At 40.5% G+C, this 15,805-nt stretch overlaps 1 protein-coding gene across 3 annotated transcripts in view; it reads right to left on the bottom strand.

Moving 5' to 3' along the window:
- Positions 1–1,872, bottom strand: part of Pdlim3 (PDZ and LIM domain 3) — a 28,522-nt gene extending 26,650 nt beyond the window's left edge. For all 3 annotated transcript variants that reach the window (XM_027927045.3, XM_027927044.3, XM_034636593.2), the window contains exon 1: positions 1,675–1,872. In XM_027927045.3, coding sequence (XP_027782846.1) covers positions 1,675–1,767 — 93 coding nt within the window. In that variant the 5' untranslated portion in view covers positions 1,768–1,872. The remainder of the gene's footprint in view (positions 1–1,674) is intronic.
- Positions 1,873–15,805: the final 13,933 nt, after the last annotated feature.

Here is a 15,805-nt window from a genome sequence, read left to right as displayed (position 1 = left end):
AATTCAAGATAGAACTGGCATTTCAAAGAATCCATAATTAGCATTGTATCAGATAATTTACCAATAGCTTTGTTAGTCCAACTGCAGGTGTAATACTTTAAAATAAACTTTGCGTATAATGCCAACAATTCAAAATTCAAACATATGATTAATTATACTGACATTTTGTACAGTAATAACAAAAATATTTCTTTTATTAGTTCCCCGAAGTGACAAAATTATTTCTTTAGGATTTAGCCTAAATATGATTTATTCTTTGTTAGAACTCAAAAGCTTGTTTAATTTAATATAAACAAATGAAAGCTATACTCCATAAACTAAAAATGTTTCTTAATAGAGATAATGGAAACTGTTTTCTTTGGTAAGTCTATAAAAGGAATTGCTTGGCTCAGATCACAGGAGCATTTTCTGCTTAATTTACTTAGGAACATTTTTGGGGCTATGTTAAATTTTCATGTCTCATAAAAAACACTTGTCAGATGTGTTTATATGTTTTTGAAAAATGTAAATCCAAGCTTGCAAATGATCTATTATACGGCCTTTATGATACACATTTTGAGATATTTTTTAAAAGAATATTTGTTCTCAAATCTCATAGAAATATAAATAGGACAGAATTTAAAAGATATTGCCTTATTCAAAATCTATGAGCGATCAGATTATACATATATATTTGTAAAATGAACTACAAGCAGTTAAAAAAGAGAAAAACTTAACAGTTGGAAAATGAAAGTTTAATGTTCAGAAAGCTTATTCCTTTAAGTTAGGTTTAAAATGCTTTATAGGTTGTAACTGAAATAATTGTTTTCTATTAAGAAAAATACTTGTGTTAGAAAAAGATCAACTAAAGCAAATAATGCTTTAGAATTAATTCTAGAAATTCACTGATGGGGAGAAACTCTGTGGTTTCATTTTTACTTTCTCATTTTTCCTAATTAGATAGTGCTTTACAAAACGTTAAATAAGGAAAAGTTTGACTTGGATATTAAAGTATTATTTTTAGAGTTATCAGTCTGGTAACTTTCCACTAGGTAAATTAAAAAGTGACACACTTTCTTTGTAGTTTGTTAAAGGATGATGATTCCAAAGCCATGGAAAAACATTTTTTCAAAATGCCTGGGAACCCAGGAACACACATTAGTAATATTTTCCCTGTCTGGGCTGATATGAGCGGTTCCAGCTTGGCCAGCCGAGGTTGTGCCCTGCGAACAGCGCCCTGCTGAAGTTGTCATTCAAATAAGAAAATCGCTCAGATGCGCATCTATTTCCAAGAAAAAACCGCGGGTGTTTTTTAATGCTTCTTTTCGCATTCCCTGCACCCCATCTATTTGTTACAGAAGGGAGGTGGGTGCACAGAGGAGAAGGTGCCCCAGTCCCCGCAGCCTCACCTTCTCTGATACCTGTCGTTCTGTCTGTTGCTGGGGACCCAGAGGATGCGGAGAACTTTCAAGCTGACTTTGTTAAGTCTCAAAACGGTTCTGCATCCTTCAAACCTCAACTTGCCAGTTGCTGTTGCCTTTCGAACTTGGAGCCAGAAGCCCAAGACCCACCAGTGCACCGTCCCGCCCGCCCCACCCCAGGTTCCCAGGCCACTCTTCACTTTGAGGCACCCGCTGCGCAACCAGGGTCGCGAGTCCCCGAATTGTAACAAAAGCAACACTGGAAAACACCTACCCTGGTGATGATCAAAGGCTGATTGAAGTCTATGCCCCCCGAAAGTCTGAAGCCCCAGGGCGCAGGGCCTGGGAGGACCACGTTCTGGGGCATGGTGCCTCTGGGCGCGACCTTCCGCAGAAGAAGCGCTTTGGATGCCTGGGAATGGGGGGCAAAGAGGGGCGGCAGGGCACACCGCAGGAGTTCCGCAGCGGCACAAGCCACTCTGCTCCCTGGGGCCGTTTACTAGCCCGGAGTGCAACCAGGGAGCTTTATCCCCGCTCCCGAGTGACGTCATCGGTCTCCCCTCCTCCCCGCCCCCTCCCATCAAGGAGAGCTCCAACTTTGGAAGCAAGGCGCGCCTGACCCGCAGGAGTTTACAGATGCGCGCTGGCTGGGTGCAGCCTCCCAGACTCCTCTGGCTGAGAGCAAGCAAGCGCTGGAGAAGGCTTCAGGTTACAGCTTCCATCACCCTCTTAAAGTAACACCTGTCCTCCTGTTTACGTCTACTCCGAGCTCAGCAGTGCACTTTACTGGAGATGAAAAGCCGTCCAACTATAGCCCCTATACTTTGAATCAAAACACAAGCACCACCTGAGCTCCTTCTCTGTCATTTCTTCTTCTGTACTGGTCATGGATTCTAATCAAGGACCTAGGAATTAGAACAGAGACCCTGCCCCTAATAGATGAAAAAGTAGGCCCAAATCTCCATCATGTCGGGTTAGGCCCGGACTTCCTTAACAAGACTCCTATAGAGCAAGAAATAAAATCAAGAATCAATAAATGGGATGGATTCAAACTGAAAAGCTTCTTCTCAGCAAAAGAAATAATCAGTGAGGTGAAGAGAGAGCCTACAGAATGGGAGCAAATTTTTACCACACATCAGATAGAGCATTAATCTCTAAGGTATATAAAGAACTCAAAAATCATAACACCAAAAAACCAAATAACCCAATCAATAAATGGGCCAAGGAACTGAACAGACACTTCTCAGAAGGTGATATACAATCAATGAACAAATGTATGAACAAATGTTCAACATCTCTAGCAATTAGAGAAATGCAAATCAAAACTAAGATTTTCCCTCACTCCAGTCAGAATGGTAGCTATTAAGAATACAAACAATAAGTGTTGGTGAGGATGTGGGGGAAAAGGCACACTCATACATTGCTGGTGGGAATGCAAATTGGTGCAACCAATATGGAAATCAGTATGGAAATTCCTTGGAAAACTTGGAATGGAACCACCATTTGATCCAGCTATCCCACTCCTCGGTTTATATCCAAAGGACTTAAAAACAGCATATTTACAGTGACACAGCCACATCTGTGTTTATAGCAGCACAATTCACAATAGCTAAACTGTGGAACCAACCTAGATGCCCTTCAATAAATGAATGAATAAAGCAACTGTGGTATATGAAATATTACTCAGTGGAATATTACACAATGGAATATGTGTAATATTCCATATAATACTGGTATATGGAATATTACTCAGCATTAAAAGAGAATAAAATCATGGCATTTGCAGGTAAATGGATGGAGTTGGAAAATATATAATTGAAGTAAGTCAATCTCAAAAAAACAAAGGATGAATATTTTCTCTGATATATGGATGTTGATTCATAGTGGGGGGTGGGGATGGGAGGAATGGAGGAACTTTAGATAGGGCAAAGTGGAGGGAAGGGAAGGGAGGGGGCAACGGGTAGGAAAGATGGCAGAATGAGATGGACATCATTATCCTAAGTACATGTATGAAGACATGAATGGTGTGACTCTACTTTGTGTACGAGAGACATGAAAAATTGTGTTCTATATGTGTACTATGAATTGAATTGCATTCTGCTGTCATGTGCGAATTAGAATAAATAAATAAGTTTAAAATTTAAAAAACCCCACAAGCACCTCAACACAATCTGTTATTTAGTAGTTTTGAGTGCGTTAATATTTACTTCCTAGTTATTTGACTTTGCCCAAGTTAATTAAAATTCTCATCTGTAAAATTGGTGTCATAATTGTAAAGATAGTAGGATTACTGTGAGAATTAAACGAGCTACCTCTGCACAGTGCTTGACACAATAAAAGTGCTCAATAAATACAAAGAACTTCTACAATTAAACAATATATGTATGCACTCATATGTATTTATGAGTGTCTGTAATATACATTAACACATTTATAGATACATTCAAGATTTATTTTTTTAAAATGCAGGAATCTAAATCTAAAATGTTGGTCAAACATATACCCAATCTAATGAACCATCTAGAAGTATATATGGATGATTAATCGATATACTTAAAATATGAATATAAATAATTTTGAGCAGAGCACTTGTCACCTCCCTCAAATTCAGTCTCCAGACATGTGTTTTTGACACAAGGAGGTGAATGGAACAATAACCAAGAGTTGGGGCTGCCCTGTGTGGACACTGCAGCCAAAGTGAGGGTTCCTAGGGAGTGTGAATAAGAAACTGGGAAGATCCCCAAACTGGATGAAATTAGAGGAAAAGGAAGGGACTGATTGTTCATTGAGCACCTCTGTGGCCCAGGTGCTATAGTGATTGATTTATATACCATGTGATCTTAGTTCATCTGTGCCTGTCTACTAGACTGCTATTTTTAGGTTCATTTTTTTTTCCAGGTGAAATAATTCTTAGAAGCTGAGTAACTTGCGAAAGCTGAAAAATGGTAAAACCAAAATTGAAAACCCAGGACTTCCTGAGGTCTGAGTTGGGTCTCAGTATGGAATCAAGTATTTCTGTTACATGTCAATATGTTCTGATTTTCAAGGAGTGGGGAAGGATGAGGGAAGAGAAGTATGAAAGGCTTTGGAAACCCAAAAATGAGGGTTTTGGACTTAATGCCCGAAAAGATAGAACCATATCAGTTTAGGAGAGCAGAGCTGAGGGTTACTTTCAGTAGAGCAATCTGTTTGGATGCAGTTTTAAGACAGATGGAGAAAAGAGAAAGGAGATTCAGGAAGCTATAAGCAAAGTGGGCCAGCGTGGGAAAGGGTAAATCACAAAACCAGGATGGGTACTACTTTGCCCACTGTAGTAGGTAACATAAAATCCACAGGGCATAGTTGTGTTTTTCTAGTTCCAAAAATTTTCCAGTGACCCACCTATGTTGTATCTTTGGGGGAAATAATCATAATATAATCTGTTGATTCTGCCTATTTGGGTTGGCTATATTACTGCAGAACACATTTCCTTTGTCTGTTACGGGCTGTGTGCATGCACACAAACACACACACACACACACACACACACAGTCAGTTCAGGAAACAAAACCCAAAAAAACTAGACAAGTTATTTGATGTGTAATTGTCACAATTAGTTGTTTATACCTATCGAAGTGGGGATGATGGCCAGCGTCTCGTTAAGGGGTCCTTCTTCCTGCCCAGGATAACCCAAGCCACCCTAAAACTTACAATCTCAAATAATTAGTAAATAACAAAGCAAAAATACTCAAAATATATTTACAGAAAATGAAGCCCCTAATAGACCTAGTCCATATGGGTGCTGGAACCAAAGGAAAAATGGCTCCAGTGGTTTGTTTAAGGGGGTACAATCAAAGGCAGGGACAAGTTTTCAAGGGCGGAGTCTTGCTTCATGTTGTCTTGCAGTCAGAAGGTTGATTGGCATCTTGGCAGGTCACACCCATCTCAGGTGCTGTAGGGGGTCTTTGGCAGAGCTTGAGGGGGAAGTTCACCTGCATCAGGTGGTCAATCCCTGTGAGAGGTGGGGAGTTCCCAATGCCAGACCTATTCCCTCAGGAGGCTGCGATGCTCAACAGTCCACACACAGCTCACTGATGTCTCCTAACATATACATTATCTCATAAACGGGTTTATAGAACCAGTTGTTTTTTTTAGTATTATTTTTGCTTTTTTTAACTAGCCGTTTTGGCATTGTTTAGACATAGGTAACACCTACACAACATCACTTCATAATGAGTTTTAAGGAATCAAGGACCTGAAATGGGCAGTTTTTCTATATCCAACATTTGCTGAGGTCAGGAGGAAAATGTTCAGAGGTGACGGTCAAGGAAGAAATGAGAGTAGCTGTGCAAGAGTGTTCTAAGGAAGAAGCACTGGCCAATTCCCTGTTATTCCTAGAAATTCCTGCTTTTGGTTTGGGTGTTGTTATAAGAAGAAGTTCTTTTTCCATGACTCCTTCATTTATTTTCTTTTTCTTTTATTTTTTATTTTCCGATACTCGGGATTGGACTCAGGGGCACTCGACCACTGAGCCACATCCCCAGCCCTATTTTGTATTTTATTTAGAGACAGGGTCTCACTGAGTTGCTTAGTGCCTTGCTTTTGCTCAGGCTGGCTTAGAATTCCTGATCCTCCTGCTTCAGCCTCCTGAGCCACTGGGGTTACAGGTGTACACCACCATGCCTGGTCTCAGCCTTTTTAAAAAATCTTTTTATTTTGATTCTGGCTCTCACTAAGTTGCTTAGGGCCTCACTAAGTTACTGAGACTGGCCTTGAACTTGGGATCCTCCTGCCTCAGCCTCTCTAGTCACTGGGATAATAGGCATGCACAACCATACCCACTGGTTGGTTCTTTCTTTCTCTCTCTCTCACTCCCTCTCTCCCTCCCCCTTCCCCTCTCCCCCCTCACCCTTTCTTCCTCTCTCCCTCCCTCCCTTCCTCTCTCCCTCTCTCTCCCTCCCTCCCTTCCTCTCTCCCTCTCTCTCCCTCCCTCCCTCCTTTCTTTATTTCTGTACTGGGGATTTAAAGGACGCTGAACTAATGGGTCACATCCCTAGACCTTTATAATTTTTATTTTAATTTTTTAAAAATATGTATTTTTTAGTTGTAGTTGAACACAATATCTTTATTTACTCATTTTTATGTGGTGCTGAGGATGAACCCAGGGCCTCACACGTGCTAGACACTAGGCAAGCACTCTACTGCTGAGCCACAACCCCAGCCCCCTTTTTATTTTGATTAGGGTTTCACTAAGTTGCTTAGGATCTCACTAAATTACTGAAACTGGCCTTGAACTTGCTATCCTCCTGCCTTAGCCTCCAAAATCACTAGGATTATAGGCATGTGCCATACCTCCCCCCTCCTTCTTTTCCCCTTTAAAAGGGAACAATGGGACAGTGTTTTGTACAGTGTTGAATAAGAATGCTGTAACTCTCCTTGGGAAAGGTGTCAAGGGAAATTTTTGGGAAGAAGGAATGTTATAGCTGGATCTCTGAGGGTAAGCAGGAGTTTTCCTGGCTGGATTGGGACAGGATTAGGAAGGAGAATATTCAAGGTAGAAAGTAGTATGTAGAGTGTGTATGGGGAGGCAAGAAACAGACGGCAAATTAGGAAGTAGCAAGTCATTTGGTATGGATAGAACTTAACATTGGGTAGAGAAAGGAGACCAGAGTCAGGGTAGTTACGGGCTATATCCGAGGGGATTTTGTATGCTGCAATAACATTTTGAGTTTATTTTTTCAGGAGCCTTGAAGAGTTTTAAGGGAGTGGTGTAAAAATCAAATTTGCATTTGCAAGCATCATCCTGGGAAGTGGGAAGCTGGATCTCAATTGAAGGAGATAAGAAGCAGGGAATCCAGTTAACTCAACAATCCAGGGGAAGATGTTGATTGGGGCAATAGGAAAAGGGAAGAGTGGGCAGGTACAGAAATCCTTAAAAGGTTCATTGATGCAATCTGGGGACAAAACTCACAGGGGGAACTGAATAACTGAATAACTGAGAACTGAATAACTCTACACCTTCTGTGTTGGGCTTTATTTGAGTGGTAGAATTATTAACAAAGGAGAGAATATATAAGAAGGAAGTACTGCAAGATATTTTCATTTTAATCAGGGGATGGTGGATTAGAACACTGTTTTGGTTGTACTAGTTTTGAAATGCCTGTAGAATATCTGTGCAACATATTGCCCTTGTTCAAAAACCAAGATTTGGAGCCAGACAGTCTGGGCTATATACAGAGCTCCATTGTACTTTCTGGACGAACTTAATGTAACTTGTCCAACATCTCTGTTAAAATGGTGACGACAGGCGAAGAAAGAAAAATACTGCAAGTTCTCACTCATGTGTGGAAACTAAATAGGTTGATCTCATGGAAGTAAAGAATTGAACAGTGGTTACCAGAGGTTGGGGAGGCATTGGGGGCTAGAGAAATGTTGATGAGTGTGTACAAAAATACAGTTTGGGGCTGGGGTTGTGGCTTAGCAGTATCACACTTTGCCTGGCATATGTAGGGCACTGGGTTCGATCCTCAGCACCACATACAAATGAATGAAGGTATTGTGTGTCCATCTCCAACTAGGAAAAATATTTTTAAAAATACAGTTTGATGGGGAATAAGTCCTAGAGTTCTATGTCATAGTAAGATGACTACAATTAATAATTTATTGTATATTTGAAAATAGCTAGATGAAAGGAGTTTGAATGTTCCCCCCAAAAATGATCAGTGTTTGAGAGGACAGATATATTAATTACCCTAAATTGATCATTACACATTGTATACATATATTGAAATATAATACTCTACTCCCACAAAATATGTACAATTATTATGTATCAATTGAAATAAGTTAAAATATTAAAAAATGTGATAAGGGGGCTGTTGGTTGTGGCTCAATGGTAGAGTGCTCCCTAGCACATGCGAGGTGCTGGGTTTGATCCTCAACACCACATAAAAATGAATAAATAAAATAAAGGTATTATGTCCAACTATATATATATATATATATATATATATATATATATATATATATATATATAATGGTGATGAGAATAATATTGACCTTCTGGAGTTATTATCAAGTTTTCACAAGTTGATAAATATCAGATACTTAGAACTGTGTCTGGCATGCCTCGTGCCTCGAATCATTTGCTGTATTATTATTAGTGGTAGTCGAATAGTAAGCAACTGGATATGTATAGCTAGAAATTTGGGTTTGAGATAAATATTTTGATGTTATATATATTGGTGGTTATGGATGTTAGGCATTTAAAAAATGTTTACAAATTCATTGATATTTTCCATTTCGAGAGGTAGAGTGTATGTCCTGTTCCCTTGAACTCGCATAGACCTGTGACTCCTATGTTACCTATGAAGTGAGGTGAAAGTGACACTGATTTCTGAGGTGAGGTCAGAAAAGAGGGTGGAGATAGTACATTGTTGATTGTTAACTTCTGTGCCTGAAGACCCAGGTTGCCATGTAAAAGCTCTTGGATGCCATGATGTAGGGAAGCCCAGGGTGCTTGGAGAGGTTATGGCTGGAACTACAATTAATAACTCCAGAATAGACACTGGAGATGAGTAAAGAGTCCTCTTTCCAGTCTGTCTTAGTCCATTTGGGCTGCAGTGACAAAATACCACTAATGAGATAGTTTTAACAAAAGACATGTATTACACTATTGAAGCCTGAGGGATTCAAGAACAAGTTGTAGGTAGCTTCAGTGTTTGGTGAGGGTTCTCTTCCTGGTTTACATATGGCCTCCTTATTGCTGCATCTTTAGGAGAAAACTCCAATATCTTCTTCTCCTAAGGACACTAATCTCCTAGGGGGGCTCTACCCTCATGACCTCATGTAAACTTAATTACCTCCTAAAAGTCCTACTTTGGAATACCATCACTTTGGGGTTAGTGTTTTAACATATTAATTTCTGATGGCACAAACGTTCAATCTATAACACAATACCCAGCCTGTAAGTCACCCCCATCCTCTGGGTCCTTTCAGTTCAGACACCTGACATCGTAGGGTACAGATGAGTCATCTCCGTTGTATCTTTCCCAGATTCTTGGCCCATAGCATCTGTGAGCTTAATGAAATGGTTGTTTTAAGCTTCTAAATATGAGGCTAATTATTAGTCTAATTTGTAACCTCCCAGTCATAGTAACAGATACTGAAATAAATTTCTCAAGGAAATTGGGTGTACAAGGCAAGAAGAACAGATGCTCAGTGATTAAACCCCGAGGAACAGCAGAAACAATAGCATTGAAGGGGGAGAAAAAGAGGATGATCTTTCTCTTATAAAAAGTTTAAGGAAAAGGGAGGGGACATAGGAGTAGGAATGAGGATGGTATGAGATGGACATCATTACCCTAAGAACATGTATGAAGACACGAATGGTGTGAATATACTTTATGTACAACCAGAGATATGAAAAATTGTGCTTTATATGTGTAATATGAATTTTAACGCATTCTGCTGTCATATATGACAAATTAGAATAAAAAGTTAAAAAAAACAGTTTAAAGAAAACCATGAAAGTGGTGACATGGAAGACCTGGAAGGAGAGAGAAATTGCAGGAGAGAAGGCCAATATTACAGGGAGATGAGGTTAAAGTTATGCCTGTTAGATTTGGTAATTACAAAGTTACTGGAGGTTTTAGAGCCATGTCAACAGAATGGCAAGGATGGAGGTAGACTGCCATGGTTTGAAGAATAGGAGGAGGAGAGGTGAAGATAGAAAGTCCTTTCAAGGCATTGTTCATGACAGGGAAGGGAAGACCTAGGATGGTCAACTGAAGAGGAGATGCCGGTCACGAAAACATATATATATATTTTAAGATGGGAGGGACTTATTGATGTTTGCTGAAGTCAGGATGAAGAAGATGCTAAGGAAACAGAAGAGGGAAATGGATGAAGCAAGGTTGAGAACTGGTCCGAAAGACAGGTGAATGTATAGGTTTCAAAGAGGACTGACCCCTTTTCTTTTGAGTACAGTTGGAGTTCCCATAAATGAAGAGGTGTTAGCAGTACAATGATAGATGACCTACTTTTAGGTCATTTTAAATTCTAACCTGCCTATTTTTGGGGGACTTAGGGACTTCACCTCTTCACAGGGCCAAGTGTCCCTCTGACACAGCTCCCCTGCTAAAAAACTCCACCATACTTTCTACCTCACAGAATACTTTCAAGGTTGAAATCTGGTCATTCTCTGGATCAGGAACCTACACCAGTACTTGATTGTCCTTAGGACACAGCAAAGCTCTGTTGATGAAAGCCCCAGAGGCTCTTTCATCCTACGGCACATGCCATGGGTGCTATTCAGAGTTGGTCTCTGCACTGTGGGACAGTCATGAGAGACTGGTAGCTGGTCACTGATGCCTTTTCCAAAGCTGTTTTTCATACAGTACTCAAGTAATTTCTTTTTTTTTCCTTCTCTCCTTTCTGTTCTTTCTCTCCTTACCTCCTTTTCTTTCCTCTTATCTTTTAAAAATGAACAATGATTACAATTTTTATTTTAAAAATATTTATTGGTGCATAGTAATTATACAGAATAATGGATTTTTGTGGCATATTTGTACATGCCCAGAGCATAATTGATCAATTTCATTTTCTAGTACCTCCCCTTGTCCTCCCCTGCTTCCTCCCTCTGACTTGCTTCCTGGGCCCTAACTGATCTCCCTTCTGTTTCATGAGATCTTCCACATCCTCTTTTTTCTATATTCCATATAAAAAAGAAATCGTATGACCCTTGACTTCCTCGGTCTGGCTTATTTCACTTGTCATGCTGCTCTCCAGTTCTATCCATTCCCCTGCAAATATTATAATTTTGTTTTTTATAGCTAAATAAAACTCCACTGTGTATATATATCACATTTGCTTTATCCAGGCACGTGTCCATTAATCTGTTGATAGATATCTAGGCTGGTTCCCTAGTTTGGCTATTTTGAATTGCACTGCTATCAACTTGGGTATGCATGTATTTCTATAGTATGCTAACTTTAATTCTTTTGGATAAATACTGTCTTTCTTCATATTTTTAAGGGAAGAATATGTATTTGTTTAACTTTGACTTTCCCTTAGCCAGCTCAAATTTTACGTGCATTAAAAGAACTTAGGAAGTTATTAGAAATGCAAACTTGAAGGCCCCATTCACAAAAGGTTTGAATTAAACTGCTGGGGCCAAATTCCATTGTGGGTGGTCTGTGGACCACACATTAAGAAACAATAATTAAAGTCAACACATAGGATTGTGATTTCTTATACCTTGTACTTTCTCCTATCCTGACCCTTCTTTCTGGCTCTTCTTCTTCTTCTTTTTTCTATCACATTGTTATGATTTGGATGTGAGGTGTCCCTTAAAAGCTTACGTGCGAGACAATGCAAGAAGGTTCAGAAAAGAAATGATTGGGTTTTGAGACCGTTAACCCAATCAATGAATTGATCATCTGATGGGATTGACTGGTAACTGAAGGCTGGGGTGTGGCTGGAGGAGGTGGGGCATTGAGGGCGTGGCTTTGGGGTACATGTTTGTATCTGGCAAGTGGAGTCTGTCTGATGCTAAGAGCCATGTAAGCTGCTTCCCTCTGCCACACTGTCCTTCCATGATGTTTTATCTCATCTGGATCCCTGAGGAATGGAGCTGGCCTTCTATGGACTGAGACCTCTGAGACTGTGAGCCCTCAAATAAACATTTTCTCCTCTGCAGTTGTTCTGGTTAGGTCTTTTAGTCCCAGTAGTGAAAAAAGCTCACTAAAACGTTATTTTCTGAGAAGATTCTATTTACAGTCGGTGTCTATATCAAACTTTCTTCCTGCTTCTCTCCCCCCCGCCCCCCCCCCGCCCCGCTTTCTCTCTGCAGTGTTGGATAGTGAACCCAGAAACTCACACATGCTAGGCAAATACTCTACTCCTGAGCTATATCCCCAGCTCTCAATTCTTAAATCTGGGCAATGTAACATGATTTTAATTTAATTATCCTCTTACCTAACAAAATAGTGGGTAATGTGAGAGCTGCTATGGGGTAAAACAAAGGCACAAAACATTGATCCAAATTTTGAGAGACATATGTTTACAAAGATGACTTTTTCATGAGGGCTCTTTTTTACATTTCCAATCAGACATTAGACTGCATTTCAGGAGCGGGACTATATTACTCTTGAATATACCACATAGCCACTGAGTTGATGGTCTGTTATTAGGTAGAACCAGGTTTTGTTTCTGAGATTTGTTGGACTGGGAAGTTGATTCTTCCTTCTCCATTCTTCCTTCAACAATAGTCCTACCAAGAAGCACCTTCCGTGATGAGTGCCCTGATCCCCACTGTTTACAGTTTCATCTTCCTCACCTTCACCTTGCTTTGCTGTATTTGCCTGTACTTGCTGGTCTGGCCAGACAAACCAACTTATCCAAGGGCCCGGGCAGCCAGCCAGTGCTCCCAAGCCCTTTCCGTGCATTGTGTCTGACTTCCTCTTTGGTAAGCGCCCATGTGATTTTCATGCTTTGGAGGATTTGGGCCCTGGTGAAATCTCTTCTGGGGAATTAGCCACACTGAATTCCATGCTTTGTGTCTGCCCTTACTGTTGGCAGGAGCTCATATTGTTTCATTCCCACTTCTTCACACTCCTTGGGACGATGCGATGGTTCAGCTCAAGTTCATTTGGTATTCCCTTCTGAAATGTCGCTGAGTTTTCCCATTGTTTGTTCTGAATTAACTAATAACAATCAAGGGACTCATTAGTATCCTGGGAAACATGAACAGAGGCATTGTGGTATGAGCAGCAAATAGGAGCCCCTCTGGGGCACCAGATCCTGTTACTGTAGTGGCTGCCATTTTATAGTGTTTTTGCTAATAGTAGAGTTGTGAAGAAAGAGGGTGCATGCATATCTATGTGTGTGTGTGTGTGGGGGGGCTCAGGACAGAGAAGATTTTAACATTTTTGCCCATTGAAGCAGCTTAACTGGGCCATTTACATCCTTGCTGGGTTGTCTTCTGGTTGGATTTCAAGCTGAATGAGGACATGTGGCTTTCTGTCACTGGAAGGTTGAGAAAGATGCTTCTTTCTTTATGGGATAATTATGTTTCTGGTTCTGTGAAAGTGGATTTGATTAGAAGAGTTTCCATAAAGTGCCAGGCAGCGAGCATTCTTGCTTCTGTTTTTTTTTTTTTTTTTGTACTAGTGATTGAACTCAGGGGCACTCAACCACTGATCCACACCTCCAGCCCTAATTTGTATTTTATTTAGAGACAGGGTTTCACTATACTGCTTAGCACCTAGCTTTTGCTAAGGCTGACTTTGAACTTTCCATCCTCCTGCCTCAGCCTCCCCAGCTGCTGGGATTACAGGTGACAGCCACCACGCCTGGCTCTTGCTTCTAATTCTTAAAACAATTCTGCAAGATAGAAATTATCCTACGATACCGGGACTGTGAGAAGATAAAGGATTCTTGGCAAGTTCCAGAGCTGGATTCCAACCTAATACTTCTTCCTCCCATTTCCTGATTCTTTGACTTCTTCCTGTTGCCTTGTGAGAATGCACCTTTGCCCTGGAGCGCTTCTAACAGTTAACCCCTATCAACTGGTGAGTGCAGTGAACTTGGGAAAAGCCAACAGCTCTATTCAAAATGAGGTTTCGTTCTCCCGGAGACAATGATAGAGTCACAAAAAAACAGTGGAGAATACTCCTGTGAAAGCTGAAGTTGATTCTGCTCAGAACAGCTTGTTAATGCTGTTGTGGGGATCCTGGAAATTCCTGCCTAAATGTGTCTCCCCAAATCAGAAATACCTGATCTCCCACTGAGTGGTATTTTACTTGCTCGGGTTCACTGGCCTCAGTTCACTGGCCTCTCTCGAAGCACCTTTGCTTGTTTTTGCCAACACTGGAGGGTAATCAGAAGAGCCGGGGTGCATATTTATAATAGAAACACATCTGAACCTACTCTTCCGTAACAGAGACCATGTGTTTGGGGACTTTCCTATTTGGAGTCAGTTTATCATCACTATAAAAACATTTCAAACGAGAACAGAGTGGACAGAAACCCGGGGGAATTGTATAGGGAGCTCTTGGTTTGGATGGCTGAGTGCCTGGCCTTGGTTTAGTTACTCAGAAGGTTTGAAGTGAAGGGCTCATGCTAGCATTTAATCTCTTACAGACGCCTTGGCCTTCTCCTTGAGCATTTCCACCTGTTCACCACTGGGATCCAAGGCTGGTCTCTTAACAAATAAAATGTGTGTGTTCTGTACTAGACATGTCAGTTAAATTGAGAGAGAACTGGGTTCCATATCTAGTCATATTTGTGGAGTCTAGTTTTCTTTTTTTTTTTTTAGTTCTTTAAAGATGAAAAATTGGTAACAATAACTATTGACTACTTTAAATAGTCCACATTTAAATTATATGGAAAAATATTATTCTAGAATAAGGGTCTGAGATCTTAAAAGGGAGGCACATTATGGAGTGGAAAGAAATCAGTACTTCTGCCTTGATTTCCCCAGTTTTCTGGTGACATTGGGCAGGAAATGAGCATTTTAGTTTTAAATCCTGGTTAGGTGGGTGTGATCGGAGAGAAAGCCTTCTCTCCATCGGAAACACACTTGCTGAAACTCCCCTAAAATAATGAAATTACCACGTTGGAGACATCGATTGGATGTTCATGAAGTAAATGAAAGTCAAACTCAGTGAAGGCTCTGGGCCTTGGTGTACTGTTGAAATGTCCCTCCCTTGGACCCTTTAGATTTAGATTTTCTCTGATATATTTCACTAAATGTAGTTTTTCTCAGTTCCTTGAAAAGGCCCCTTCTATAGTTGCCTCTTAAATAAAAACTTTTCTCAGACTCATATCATGTTTTGGAATCTCACTGGGTGGTTTCATTAAAACCCGTGGCCTTTTAAACTTGAAAATAAAACCCATCTCCCCCAACCAAAGCTTGCTTTATCTCCTTCTTCGCTCCCTTTCTCTTCCTCCCTAACTTCCTCCTTTTTTTCTTTTCTCTCCTCCTCCTTCTCCTTTTTGGTACTGGGGATTGAAACCAGGGGTGCTTAACCACTAAGCCACCTCCCCAGCCCTTTTTATTTTGAGATGGACTCTCACTAAGTTGCTTAGGGTCTCACTAAGTTGCTGAGTCTGGCTTTGGGCTTGAGATCCTCCTGCCTCAGACTTTCTTTCTTTCTTTTCTTCTCTCACACTCTCTCTCTCATTTTTTTTTTTTGCTGGATAAAAGATCCATATATTGATTTAATTTTTTCTTTCAGAAATATTCAGACTCAGCTTGTCCAAAATCTTAATGTTCTGCTTCCTCCCCTCCCCTGTCCTCTATGTTCTGGTGAATGGTGCCACCATAATTGTCACTCAGATTCAGATTCAAGCCCAGTCCTCCATGCCTTCCCTTAACATAGGAATATATGACGGTTTACCAAGACCCAGGTCACCTCCGTGCA

Source organism: Marmota flaviventris, chromosome 3, assembly GCF_047511675.1.
Source record: "Marmota flaviventris isolate mMarFla1 chromosome 3, mMarFla1.hap1, whole genome shotgun sequence".
NCBI lineage: Eukaryota > Metazoa > Chordata > Mammalia > Rodentia > Sciuridae > Marmota > Marmota flaviventris.
The sequence above is the reverse complement of the archived record's forward strand: the minus strand, read 5'-3'. Positions and strand labels throughout refer to the sequence as shown.